This window comes from Chroicocephalus ridibundus, chromosome 16 (genome assembly GCF_963924245.1).
Source record: "Chroicocephalus ridibundus chromosome 16, bChrRid1.1, whole genome shotgun sequence".
In the NCBI taxonomy this organism is placed as follows: Eukaryota; Metazoa; Chordata; class Aves; order Charadriiformes; family Laridae; genus Chroicocephalus; species Chroicocephalus ridibundus.
In genome coordinates, this window is record NC_086299.1 from 6,446,703 (window position 1) to 6,459,768 (window position 13,066).

The 13,066-nt window shown below is 41.2% G+C and overlaps 1 protein-coding gene across 10 annotated transcripts in view; it reads right to left on the bottom strand.

Moving 5' to 3' along the window:
• Positions 1–545: 545 nt before the first annotated feature.
• KIF1B (kinesin family member 1B) overlaps positions 546–13,066 on the bottom strand; it is a 95,794-nt gene continuing 83,273 nt past the window's right edge. For all 10 annotated transcript variants that reach the window (XM_063354188.1, XM_063354184.1, XM_063354179.1 and 7 more), the window contains 11 exons: positions 12,035–12,149; positions 11,340–11,473; positions 10,763–10,824; positions 9,904–10,049; positions 9,295–9,534; positions 8,813–8,884; positions 8,428–8,549; positions 7,487–7,636; positions 6,792–6,984; positions 6,072–6,190; positions 546–5,302 (listed from right to left, as the gene is read on the bottom strand). In XM_063354188.1, the coding sequence (XP_063210258.1) occupies positions 5,260–5,302; positions 6,072–6,190; positions 6,792–6,984; positions 7,487–7,636; positions 8,428–8,549; positions 8,813–8,884; positions 9,295–9,534; positions 9,904–10,049; positions 10,763–10,824; positions 11,340–11,473; positions 12,035–12,149 (1,396 nt within the window). In that variant the 3' untranslated portion in view covers positions 546–5,259. The remainder of the gene's footprint in view (positions 5,303–6,071; positions 6,191–6,791; positions 6,985–7,486; positions 7,637–8,427; positions 8,550–8,812; positions 8,885–9,294; positions 9,535–9,903; positions 10,050–10,762; positions 10,825–11,339; positions 11,474–12,034; positions 12,150–13,066) is intronic.

Genomic DNA, 13,066 nt, shown 5'->3' on the forward strand with positions numbered 1-13,066 from the left:
CCAGCAAGACATCCACGACAGCTTTTCAGCAGCCTGATAAGTCTTTTGCCATGGTGCAGCTGTTTTACAGCTACAAGAGGTGTTTTGCAGCTACAAGAGGTGGCTTTTTGTGGGATTTGGGAATGCCCTGGCCAGTTTCCTCACCGTGACTTTTAAAAGATACAGGGAACTTTCCACTTTCAGACCGAGACGAGAACGACTCCCCTCTGTCCACAGAGCTGGTGCCTTATATTTTGCTGTCATATTTCAGTGTTTTGATTTCTCACACTTCCTATGATTTTTAACAGTGACCCCCAGATAAGCAAGTTTTTTGTTGGCAGCACTATGCCACCCTTTATTTCATCTTTTGAAAGCATCCAAAAACTATTTATAAATGCTCCATAACGTGTCAAAAGGAAAAGCATAAGGAAGGATAAGAAAGGCCTCCCATCTTTCTCAAGAACAGCCAAACCAAATCTCTTTTCACAGCAGCATACGCTTGTTCAGGACAGGTGTTGAAAACGAGTAATCAATACCAGTAATTAAATCACACTAAAAGGAGCACGCATTGTATCTGCTAATGCACTGGTTGTACCTTTATTGTTTCACCTCGTTCACTAACAATTCAGTGGTGCAAGGTTACCATACACAGTTAGATATCTGCATTGCACACCTAAGGCTATACAGCAAATGGATCAGAATTAGTACAAATACATGAACTATATTTACATTTTGTATACTCAAGCTCCAAATATCAGATATATTTACAAAATAAAATAAGAAAATGAAAACCTGAAATTAATGTACAGTGTTGCTGATACACTCCTTCGCTGGGATGAAATCAGTTTGCAAAGATTTGTTCAAGAAGGCCACTTATACAGCATATACCTTGTATACCTTGAGTACAGAGAGATTAAACACGGAAATGGGGACCGCAATTAAAAAAAAAAAAAGTATATATTTCAGTGCAACAGCATGTCTAATGTCCAAATTAAAGAACCTTAATCAACTGCACATGAAGTATGAAAAAGCAGAGTGGAAAATTAAGAACTGATCCCGGGAAGTGCTGATCATTCCGGATTCCCTCTGTGTCTCGTCCCTGGTTCCGAGGCAAGAGGCAGCTCAGCACCATTCGGGATCAGGCCGTTAACTTGGCAACATTAAGAATTGACTGAAGACTTACACCTCCACACCCTCAGTTTTCTGAATACACAGCTGATCCTGTTAATTTAAAAACTGTTCCAAATAACATTGGTCACAACCATCTGGTTAGTGTTGGACTAGTTTTGATATCGAATACTTAGAACGCATAAATGGCCTTCTGAACAAAAAAAAAGTCAATCCTGTTCTTGAACAGCTGATGTTTTTAAACAAGGAAGCACAAAATTAATACATTCCTGCTACATACAGTACAGTTCAGACCACAGATTTGGGTTATTAACCACAATGGAGAGATGCAACGCATACATGTTAGAGACCCATTTTACAGTACATTCAGCAAACCGTTCCGGAGCAGCATCAGGATCCTTCCTTCGAGCAGCAGGGTCACAGCTGCATCTTCAACAAAACCACCCGCCACAGCATAAACTAACGCAAACTAAGGCTGTGCAAGAGAACCAGAAAGATGTGTATGCATAGGCAGTATTAGCTGATTGTATAGTACCAATGGGTGTTATTCCAAAGCTAATCCTCTTTCTTATCTAATGTGCAATTAATTACAGATGTATAAATATACAATACATTACATAAAAGTAAATCCCTGTAAATTAGATAACAAGCAGCAAAAAGTAAAGTCTTTGCTTTGAAATTCCTTGCTAATCAGTAATAAGGACTGTTAGACACTGACCAAAAAACCCCACCTTCTCAGTGGTCTGGAAATAAAATTCCCTTCCCTTCTGCATCCCAGAATATAGGAATCTTCTTTAAAAAGGTACTTAAAGTGCATTTCTAAAATACAGTATAGGAGGTTTAGTTTAGTTTTAAAATATCCAGGAAGCTCCAACATCAACGATGCGGTTTGCAATGGACAAAAGGAAGATAACCATCATCTTCCTTTTAGTGAGGGACATAAAAAACCTGAACGACAGCACAGTTTCACACCGATTCTCTCTGAGAAACACCTGCCAAGTGTACAACCAGTGCTTACGCCGAGTGGGCTGGCAGGCCCACAGCACGACGCCTCATCTGCAGCGGCGGAGTCCCAAGAGCTGTCTGACTCCGGGACATCCCAGGCCGGCAGCAGGTAACCAGGAGTGGGCTTTGACTGCCCAGAGAAAACAGCTTGGCACATTTCTCCCTTCTTGCCCTGTTTCTAAAAAGAAATTTCTAACACGTTGGGCTAGACCAAAAAAAGCTTTAAAGTGAATGGAAATCCACATTTATTTATTTTTTTGCTTTGTTTTCCTTTTAAAGAAAACTCAAATCTATTTCAGTCCAGCTTTAAGTAGGGAAACTGATGTCTCAAACTAGGCTTCAATAATTGGTGAAAAACTGTAACCGCATGTCTTTATGTCAGACCCGAAAATAGCAATGCCCATTTGAACTCCACACAAGAAGAATCTATTTTGTCACAGATTATGCAGCTTTAAGAGATACTGATGCTTAAAAATAGAATTTTGCTCTTCTGATGATCTGTTATCCATATAGACATCAAGTCATCAGAAGGTGCTTGGAGTCTTTAGATAGAAGAGTAACATTTACGCAACACAGCTGTAACATTTCCAGCTCTGTATAAAATAAGCATCTCTGTCTTCCTGCTTTTAAAGGAAGATCCCTTAATCATGTTTCCATGCAATGCCTGTATCCCCTCAGTTCATTTTCTGGCTTATCCAAAGCAAAGACTTAGCAAACTAGTTTTCTTCTAGTTAAAAAAAGAAAAATTAAAATGCTCTCAGTGTGCCACAAAATGCCACCATGTAAATCACTACTCCTCCTCAAACTGGTTCCACTTTCATTACAAATGGTGGTGATGGCAGGAACAACTTAGTGCTTAAAATTAATCTTAATTCTTGAGATCGCCTTAGCTCCAGCTTGGGGAGCCGTCTTGCAGCACTAGCAGTCTTACTTATCCACACACTGGAAGTGCATTATCATCCATTGCGTAACAAAGGAATATCCTCACTGTATTAAGAGTCACACACAATTAAACAAGACAAAACCAGAAGAAAATTAAAAAAAAAACAAAAAACACATCCCTATTATGCTCCCGGGTCCCCAGGATGCTCCCTCGCTCTGGCTTCCAGTTCTGAAATAAATCTGAGGACCATAGAAGATAGCATGAGCACGTGATTTAGCTTGAGTACTATCTTGAAATATATAAAGATATGTCCTAGCAAGTGTCAGACTCCATCTCCCTGCTCCTTTGCCAGCCATGCTTTCAGGAGGCCTCATTATGCATTGCACTTTACAGAAGAACAAAAACCCCATAAAGCTAAAAAATTGCTCAACTGATGCCAGTCCCATGTACACTTTTGGGCACAGAATTTCCGAGGCATGGCATGACCTGCTGTTGAGTGAGCTGAATCAAAACGACCTTCTTGAGCTGGAGTGTTCCTAGATGTGCCTACTGTAATAATGGAACAAGACCTCCCTCGACAGGTCAGAACCTCAGGATGAAATTGCTGTACATTGCCCAGGGTCACAGCTGGCCCTATCAGTGCCCCGGGTAAGTCAAGAAAGTACAGCACAGCAGTCTGGAACACAGTAAAAGAGAACAAACACCTCTCCCCTCAACAACCTCCCTGAAAACCTAACTAAGAAAGATGAGTTCACTTCTCAGGAAATTCATTCTGTTTTCCTTTCTCGGGGCAAGGACCAGAACTTTGGTCACAAGGAGAACTTGGACTGTAGGTCAAGAACTAACACCACCCAGCTCATCTCCAGGAAGCCAATTATTACACCCGCTGACCGGAGTCCACTTGATCTGTCCCTCCAGGAAGGATTAATTCTGAAGTTAAAACTAACTAGGGGCTTTTAGCTGATCAAAATCGTAAACAGGGAAATTAGGAGACCTTCAACAGTTGTTCCAAAAGGAAGTGAAAGTGTCCTGCTGTTCCCTGGAGAATACTGCAAGTGCTAGGTCTACAAAGTATTTTGTAGACGGAGGATGCTTTCCCCGTGAGCAGACAGGATGTCATCCGAGTATTACAGAGAAGGGACACATGCATAAACCAGGCCTTTCAGAGTGATGCTGTAGAGCGGTCTATCCTAACATACCAATGACAACCGTAAATCTCTTCCAAGAGAGGTGAGAACTGTTGCTGCAGGAACTCGGAAGTCAGGACTAACAGCAGAAAGAGGAGATACTGCCCTCCCCTGGTGATCTCCTGAAAGCGCTCTGGGGAACAACCACACCTACCTTTCTGCTTAACACCCTCCATCTGTCAAATACGAGGCTGAGCATCTAAAACTTTAGGGATTATATCTAATATTTCAGCGGTGTCGTTTATTTTTCCTCACATCAGCACAAGTTCTGTCTCCTCAGCTCAGTTCAGAGGCAGAGGAGCAAGCGTTAACGTTTTGGGAAAGAGTTAAAGCCAAGCCCTGTTCACCTGCACTCCCACGGCAGGAGTTTAAAAGGCTGATTATTCCAGCCAGCCCCTCTTGGTTTGTTCCCTATCTTTTTCCAGCTCATGCCTTCACCTGTTGGACCCCGGAAACTCAAAAACCTGCACCAAGTCCAAAATCCAGTCTGCCCAGATGGATTTGTCCAATATCAACTTTCAACAGAGTTTAAATTAGAGGCTGGATCCAGAAAGCCTGAGGAGCTATTGCAGTTCCTGGCTGGGTAATGTCTACATAGAAGAATTTATCTTTCCCTGGCATTAGAACTTTGCCCTGAGGGAACCAATGACTACTGCCAAGTCACAAACCGAATGAAAAACCTGCAGCAGTCTAGACAGACGACAGTGGACGGTGGGACAGACACCAAAAGGTCAGTTGGAATGGGAAAACAATTGTTATAAGAAAAAATAAATAATGTGGGTGGTTTTTTTTTTCTTTTTAGAGTCGTGCATAATCACTTGATTTTTTTGATTTTTTTTTTCTTTCTCTTTTTGTTTGGCCACATGCTACTAGTATGATTCTCAGTACAAGTGAAAAGAAAGAAGGTAGGGTTAGAATACCTAGAAAATGTGCTGAAGGAGCTGGGAAGGTAGGGGATGTTAAGCCACAGGATTACATACAAGAGAAACTGTCAAGAATCACAAAGAGAAAATGAGAGGTAACACTTGATCTATCAGAAGGTGAGTTAGGGAGAACAGATGAGAACATTACATGGACTCAGTACTTCAGCTGGCCCGTGCGTCTTCGAGCCAGTTTTGACCTGCACGAGAAAGAAGTAAAAAAGTATTTGTTGAATTCTGGAAGTTTATTTTTCTTCCCTCCCCACAGTTTGTCCAGATTTATTTTTTTTTAAATCCTTTTGTATAGTCCTAGTTTACTCCATATATTTAGAAAATAAAACATATCACGGGCTGTAATGAGAAAGACTTCTCACTCTTCTGCTGTGCTCCTTTAAAGGAAGATGGGATCTTTGAGGACTGCACTGTTCAGAAATTAATTGATGCTATACAGTAACAGCTTAGGTTTTAATTATTTTTTCTTTTTACTGAAAGGAAGAGCTACTGTAGCATAGTAAGAGCTCTCCAGCAAGCAGGGGATGTCTGGGACCGGTGTTAAAGGGAAGGAAATGAGAATTTCTGCGGTAGCTCACAATTAAGAGAATGAAAAGGCAGTCCAGAGCCCCCTGCACAGAGGCAGTAAGAAGCTTTCTAAATTTGTAAAACAGCATTAGAAGGAAACCATTTTGTGGCCTCCAAATGCAGGATTGCAGGAAGCATACCACACATGTTCAAACTGGATACATCTGCTAAGTATGTCACAAGGCCCAGCAACAGCCACTGCATTTCTTGAAATACAGGGCTTGTTTGCGCTTTTTTTTTTTTGTTGCCCACCCTCCTCCCTCCTTCAGTTCACCCATCTTGTCAAATTCTTCAGAACAAGATTAAATTCTGTGACAAACTATCTGCCCTTGCTTATGACTCCCTATCTTTATGCTTTGCAGCATTGTCTGCCCATGAACCGCCTCTTACCGTATTGTGCCAGCAAGAAGTGGATTGAAGGCATATAACCAGTCATTCATGTCTTTGTCATTGATGGCCTGGAGCAGGACCCCACGATGCTTTGTGCATACACCAAATGTGTTGGGTGTCTGGAATATTAAGGACAATTTAAGATACTGAAGTCCACACGCACAGAAGCTGCTGCACACTTCCTCTGAGGAAGAGGCTGCTCTGTCACATTCCTAAAACCCACAAGCCCTAAGGTCTTTCATTGAAGTTTCACTGGTCATTTCCAGGATATTATTAGTCAGTCAGATGGGACATCTTCTACAAAATGTAGCTTTAAATCATGAGCTGCTGAGATGGACCAGTAAAGTTAATTTGATTCCCTGCAGGATGTTCATGTGTGTTGTTTTAGTTTGTTTTTACACACACACACAACCCCCAAACACCACATAAATAAAACTACAAAACCCAAACACACAGGGTGATGGCACCAACACATGCTCATAAAAGCAAATACCATGCAGAACAGCAGTCAGTTCTGGTCTCTTGTATAACTGTGTCCAGAACATAAGAAACCCTGAACGAACTGGGAACTTTGTGGGCAGAATCATCAGATGCCAGACATTCTCCAGGACACAGATGCATTTTCCTCAAACCAGAGATGACACACAGGATGGTATGGATGCACTACTACCTGTAACATTCCTGCTCTATGAGTAAATAAACAATAGCTCTCAGACTGACCTTTACCATTGCCTGTTGATCCTCACTGTATTCCACCTGAGCTGTGGATAAGTTTATGAGTCCTCTTTCTACAGGATCTTTGTCACTGTTGTAAATAAAAACATAGGGACGGCGAACCACCACAAAGTGCTTGGCCCAAGAGCTGGAGAGTGGCTCCTTGAAGTGGAGGTATCCTTTCTTTGAGACCACAGAGCTGGAAAAAAAACAAACCAAACCCAGAGATAAACAGGAATACTTTTCCCCTAAATAAGGCACCTACTGAGTATCCCTATTAACTGCAAAACACTGCATAAGACACTTGGTCCTTAACACGTTTTGTCTGCAACAGTATTATGAAAAAGTTCTCCTATAGCAAGTTGAATTTTTGTCTTCAAGAACTATGAAAAAGTCTGATGGAAAGAGAGACCCACAAAGATCTCTACTTCAGTGAACTTCAGTAATGGTTTTGATGGTAACAGACATTATATTTAAGTCACTGAAATCCTGCTCGTTAAGTAGATACCGGGAGTGAATGCTACAGAGATCAAATATCAACACAACCTTCATCAGTCCTGCCTCCATCATACAGAACTCTGCAGTTCTGCTATCACCTGTTTAATTTACCTTCTTCAAATGGGGCAAAGAAACTACAAGTCTCAGAATGCCCTTGTGACAGCTCTCAGGAAGCCACGATCACACGACAATAGAAAACTTACCCTGGTCTGATTTCCTCAATATCAGGAACGAGGTTTAGGAATTCGTTCTTTCCAGCCCTGGCAATATAGGAAGTTTCTACTGTAGGTATTATCTGGAACTGTTCCACCTCATGACAGGGACTGGAGGCACGAGAATTTGCTTCTGGTGTCCTTTAAAAAAAAAAAAAAAAAGGCCAAGAAAGAAAAGTGAATCACAACTGAATGTGACAATGGAATTTGAAGTGCATCTACAGCCTAGCCTTTCTCACAAGTTTCATCCTCCAGTCCAGATTTTTTGTATGACATTGGGAATCTTTTGTACAATATCAAATAGCATCTCCCTGGAAATCTGTGGAATAAAACTTCTAATAACTGCAAGTAAGTTGTTTGCCCACTACTTCTCCCTCGTTTCTCTTGCCAAACGCAGTCACAACACAGACATGTGTCTTACTATGGTTTGATGTAAAATGTACTACTTTGTCAGCACTCCTCCTCTCAGGGATGTTAAACTGAGAAGGTATAAATTACACCGACGTGCCTTTCACCAAGCAGTTATTCTCAATGTCATCAAAAATATCTTCTATAGATACAGCTGAGAAAGATAAACGGAGATTACTGGCCAAACTGGTTTATTCTGGGTTGTTGTTAGTAGGTCTTTTTAACAGACCTCTGAAAAAAAACTTGTGGACTTTACACACTGAAGATGCACTGGTCATTGGAATGACAAGCATCTGACTGTTCTTTCAGCACAAAGAGAAAAAAAAAAACACTTCAAAAGAACAAAACGGGGACAAATAATTGTGCAGAATGATTGGAGAAGATAAAGCAAGGGGCTGTACAGAGAAATATCCGAAAGTAGGGAAAAGGAAGAGAGAGGGTGAAAAAAAAATAATCAGAAAACACAGCAAAGAGATTTGTGAAGCATGAGAAGTAATATTTTTCTATTAATACCCTGTACTTACTTCTGGTCAATGGAATTGCATCTTGAATCCACCAGAGAAGGGCAGGTAGATGAAGGAGTGAGGGTAGCACTGCTGAAACTCGACACTGATGGGTCCCGCCCAATTGGAGAAATATCCGACAACTACAAGGACAAATATCGGCAAAATATCAGAGAGTTGCTTTTGTAGCTAGTGTTCAGTCCTGGCTAGAACACGACATTCAGCATGTGGAAGACTCAGATAATAGATGGATATTTCTATTAGCCATTTTCCCACTCAGTAGTCAAAATAAAAAAAATTAATATGAAGTGTTTTGTTTCTTCATAGTATCAACAGATTCCACAAACTATAAATATATTGCTATTATAGTACAGATATAGTGTATTGTATTGCATGAATTATTTACCTTGCAATCACTGATGCTGTTGTACACCTGGTTAAATTCCCGATTAAAAGTGTGAGTGAGAAGCTGCAGACACTAAAGGGAGAAGGGAAACAAACAACACACAGAAAAGAATTTTACCTTTAGATTTTCAGAGAAACTTGAACGCAAAAGGCAATTTGCCAAGAAATGCTTGGCAGCTCATGAAAGAATAAACAAATTCTAAACTGCTATGAAAAATCCCAGAAGAAGGAGGGAATAATCACTTCCCTTAATAAAATTAGTAAGTTTCATTTACTCCTAATGAAGGGGAATGAGGTACAGCCATAGCACAAAGTTAGCCACCACCACTGGCTGGTGAGAATGGATTATTTCACTATAAAGCGTGTTAAAATTAACCTCTCACAACACTGGATATTCACCATGCTATCTGAGAAGCTCATCATTAATCTCTAATCATCTTTGGCACCTCAGTTTAGACCCGTGATGCGTTTCTCATGTTATACCTTGGTGGCCAGCTCTTTCTCCCGATCCACCAGGCTCTCTATGTCTGCGGAGTCATAGCCGCTGCTCTCACTGGGTGTCACTGCACTCTCAAACGTTGTAGTCGAAATTTGTGAGGAAATGCTGGTGGAGGTACTGAGGGTTCCACTGCTCAGGCTGGGAGACAATGAGTCACTCAGGGACTTGGGGATGCTGTCACCAAGCTTTTCACGAAGCAGAAGGAAATGACGGGTTTTTTCCACCTGGTAAGAAAAGAAATCAGTATCATCTGCTCCAGGATGTTGCCTATTTTACAGGCATTGAATTCTTACGCATTCTTTTAAGATTCACACCAGCAAACATTTTTCCCAGGGAGGGGCGTTTACAAAGGCACTAGAAATTGAATCTGCCTTTGTTGAATACAAGGAGACTCTGAGCCGAAGACTCTCCTCAGCAGCCAGCCACATGCTTTCTATCTTCTCCATTGGAGAATTTATTTAAATCCTGACTTTAAGAACAAACTCCCATTTGGGAACCCGTTCAGCTCTGAAGGTCTCACCGTGGGTAGACTACAGGCAAATTCAGAGGTACAGTTGTGCTTTGCCTTTCACTTCCCTGATCTCTTTACTCACGTCATGCAGCAGCTCCAGTTTCTCCAGTTCCCACTGATGCTCTAGTATGAGGCTGTCACCCCTGGGCCTCCAACCTGCCAGGTTCTCTTCTCCTCGCACATATGCCACAGATGTATCCAGGACTTTCCTCCTCCTCCTCTGCATTCCTGAGCAGGAAAAAACAACATAAGACATGTTAAAGACATAGCCGGAGGGATGCCACTAAGGAACACTTACCAATTAGCAACCTGCGAAGAACCAACACTTGTGCTGTTTGGCTGGAAATATACATGCCAATGATCTCATTAACAGCAATCATGCATCCCCAAGAGATTTGATTTAGCCTGGCTTCCTTACTTCATTCAGGTATTTTCTACTGACACAAAATAATGCAAACTCCTGCTCAGTCTAATTCAACACAAGAACTTCCATTGCTAGGTCTTAGAGGAAAAATACACTGGCACTACATGAACTACGTTCCTTCCAAGTTATCAAGCTTGCATCAGCTATCAGCAATATCTTCAAAAGACCAAGAGAAAACTATTGCTGCAAAACCAAGTCTCAACTGTGTTAGCTATGAGCCATGTATTATGCCCCCTAAGTCTATGACTCTGGTATATGCCCAGTTCCCTGACACATCCAGGTCAGAAAATGTAAAGTTTGCAGTGAATCCTTGGTTCACCAGTAGTAAACACAGACCCAAGTCAAAACTAAAAGCCTGCACAAGTTTTTTATGGAATAGCAATGTTCATTGCTACTATGAAACACAGGAACTGCCTCCCATCAGGATAGAAGTGTTTACTCTGTTCTGCCTATCAAATTTTCTGCAATATTTCAGTTTACAGTATCTTTATTGTTTGAACACCCAGTCACTGCTTACCTGGACTTCCTGTGTCTGCCATTTTGCATAAACTTAGTTCATAGATCCCGGTTACTCGATTGCTGTTCACAAGAAAAAAAGAGGGAAAAAACCCTATTACCTTCAGAAATAAAGCTTTAGTTAAGTGGTCTCCAAATTAGAAGTTTAAGTACAGCTGTTAGTTAGGACTACATCTGAATTCTAATCTTGACATAAAATAGCCAGTACTGACTGCAACATCTCTAACAATGGCATTTCCCTCATGTTTCCCCCCATCCCCCATTAGACTCCGAGACCAGCTGCTGCAGTAGAGTCCAGGTCAGGGTCAGGATCATTTATGTGCAGGCTTGCAAAATGGATCTCTCTTTCCAACTGTTCAGTCAGAAGGCTGGAAAAGGGCTTAGTAAAGAGAGTCCATCAGAAGTTCACTGAAATAAATGCAAGAAAAAAATGTTCAAAACCAGACTGGAGAACTCTAACTAGGTAGACTTTGAAGGAAGAAATAAAGAAAACTAAGCTACATTCTCCCCATTCCCTCTAAGAGAAAAAGCATAGGCTGGCATAAAACATCAATACTAAAATTAGTCACTGAACTTACGAATCTGGAGACTTGGAGTAGCCACTGCCAAAGAGATTGCGTAGTGATCGTGGGGGGGAAATCTTGGCATCTCGTGAGTAAAAGACCATACAAACATCCTTTGTTATAACGGCAGGCTGAATGCAGTGGTCAAGCTAAGAGAAAAAACAGTAATGAATGAGTGGCTGCAGACAACTATGCCAAGTTATACTGCTTCTCTCTTGTAGCGGGACAGCTTTTTGAAATCCATTCTTGTTTGGGTCTTTGGTGAAGGCTTTTCATATGTGTTTCTGTGAAAGAGAACTGTCAAATTTCTTGATGCATCTTGTGGGTGAAATAATCGTACTACACAAAACAACAGTGTCTTGCGTGCAAAGCCAAAAGCTAGGCCAGTGTTTGTAACACTAGTAGTACTTAACGTCCACTGATTTCAATGGATTTTCAGATATAATGGTAGATAAAATGAGGCACAGAAAGGTTAAGGAGATCACCAGTTTCACTTCACTTTTGTTGCAAGGCAGTAATACCTCGACATCAATATGTTAACTGTGGATAAATTTTTCCACCCTGTTCTCAGAAAATGAACAAAGACTTTCACTGGCTTCAGGATTCAAAATCACCTAGTCCAGTAAGTATTTATCTCGGGTACACATCGTCTGTTGTCTCAGATAGTTATACTTCAGTCACAAGCAAAAAGGCAGGCACAGGTCTCTAACCTCCAGGTAAGCAGAAAGGGTCATATAGATCTTCTCTCCATATGGTGTCACTCGATTGAGGAGAAGGGAGTTATGCAAGGAGCTATCCCAAACTGCTTCAAACCGATAGAAAGTCCTGGAAAAAAGTACAGTAAAACCTCAATAGTAAGAGTTCCTCCGCATCCCTCCCATCGGTCAGCATAAAGCATCTCTTCCTTGACATCATTCACTATGACTTTCAGTGGCTTCGATAACAAATACTTGAAACAAAAACCTTCTCTTGTTTCCCAAGAAATGGGAAAGAGGCCATTGCCTGTTATGAAAAAGACCCATCTAAAAAGGAGAAGAGGGAATACAGAAGAGAACAAAAGCTGTCCTAACACTACAGGGAAGTCAGCACCAAAGAACAGTATTTCTAAACAGACAGAATTCCTCTCTATGGCTTCAGGTGCAATTCAGCCCAGCTGGACCTCCAAAGTGCATGGGAAGATTCTTTTCCACAGGCAACACACATTCTACAGCATATTTTAGGACTAACATATAGCAACAGAAGAGATCCCTCTAATACTCAGTCTTAGAAAACCAGCAGTTTCTGAGAGCAAATCAGAATGATTGATAGGTAAGGGTAAGTCCTATATTCAAGTGATAAAGATTTCTTTCTATGTCCTTATTATCTTCAAGTAAAATCTTGCAGATCTACCACAAACTCTTTTAAGAAGTGTCTTGAATTTGGTACATGGAAAGAAAGGAGCTGAAGGCTCCCACAGTTCTAGCCCAGCAATTGGGAAACATCATCTGTTCAAGTAAAAAGTGAGAGCCATCATCATGCACAGGACAGGTAAATCCTCAGACCTAGAGTCACCATTGTACTCTCTCCTCTCTAACAGGGGCTTGGGGAAATGAGCTTCCTCCTTTCTCACGGTAGAGACCGATTTCAGGTAGGTTCCTTTGGAAAGAAGTCCTATACCCGTACTCAGGAATACAGCATGCTTTTCTACACTGGTAACAGAAAAAGAAGGCATTAATTCTTCATTGTGTCCATATAATTTCCCT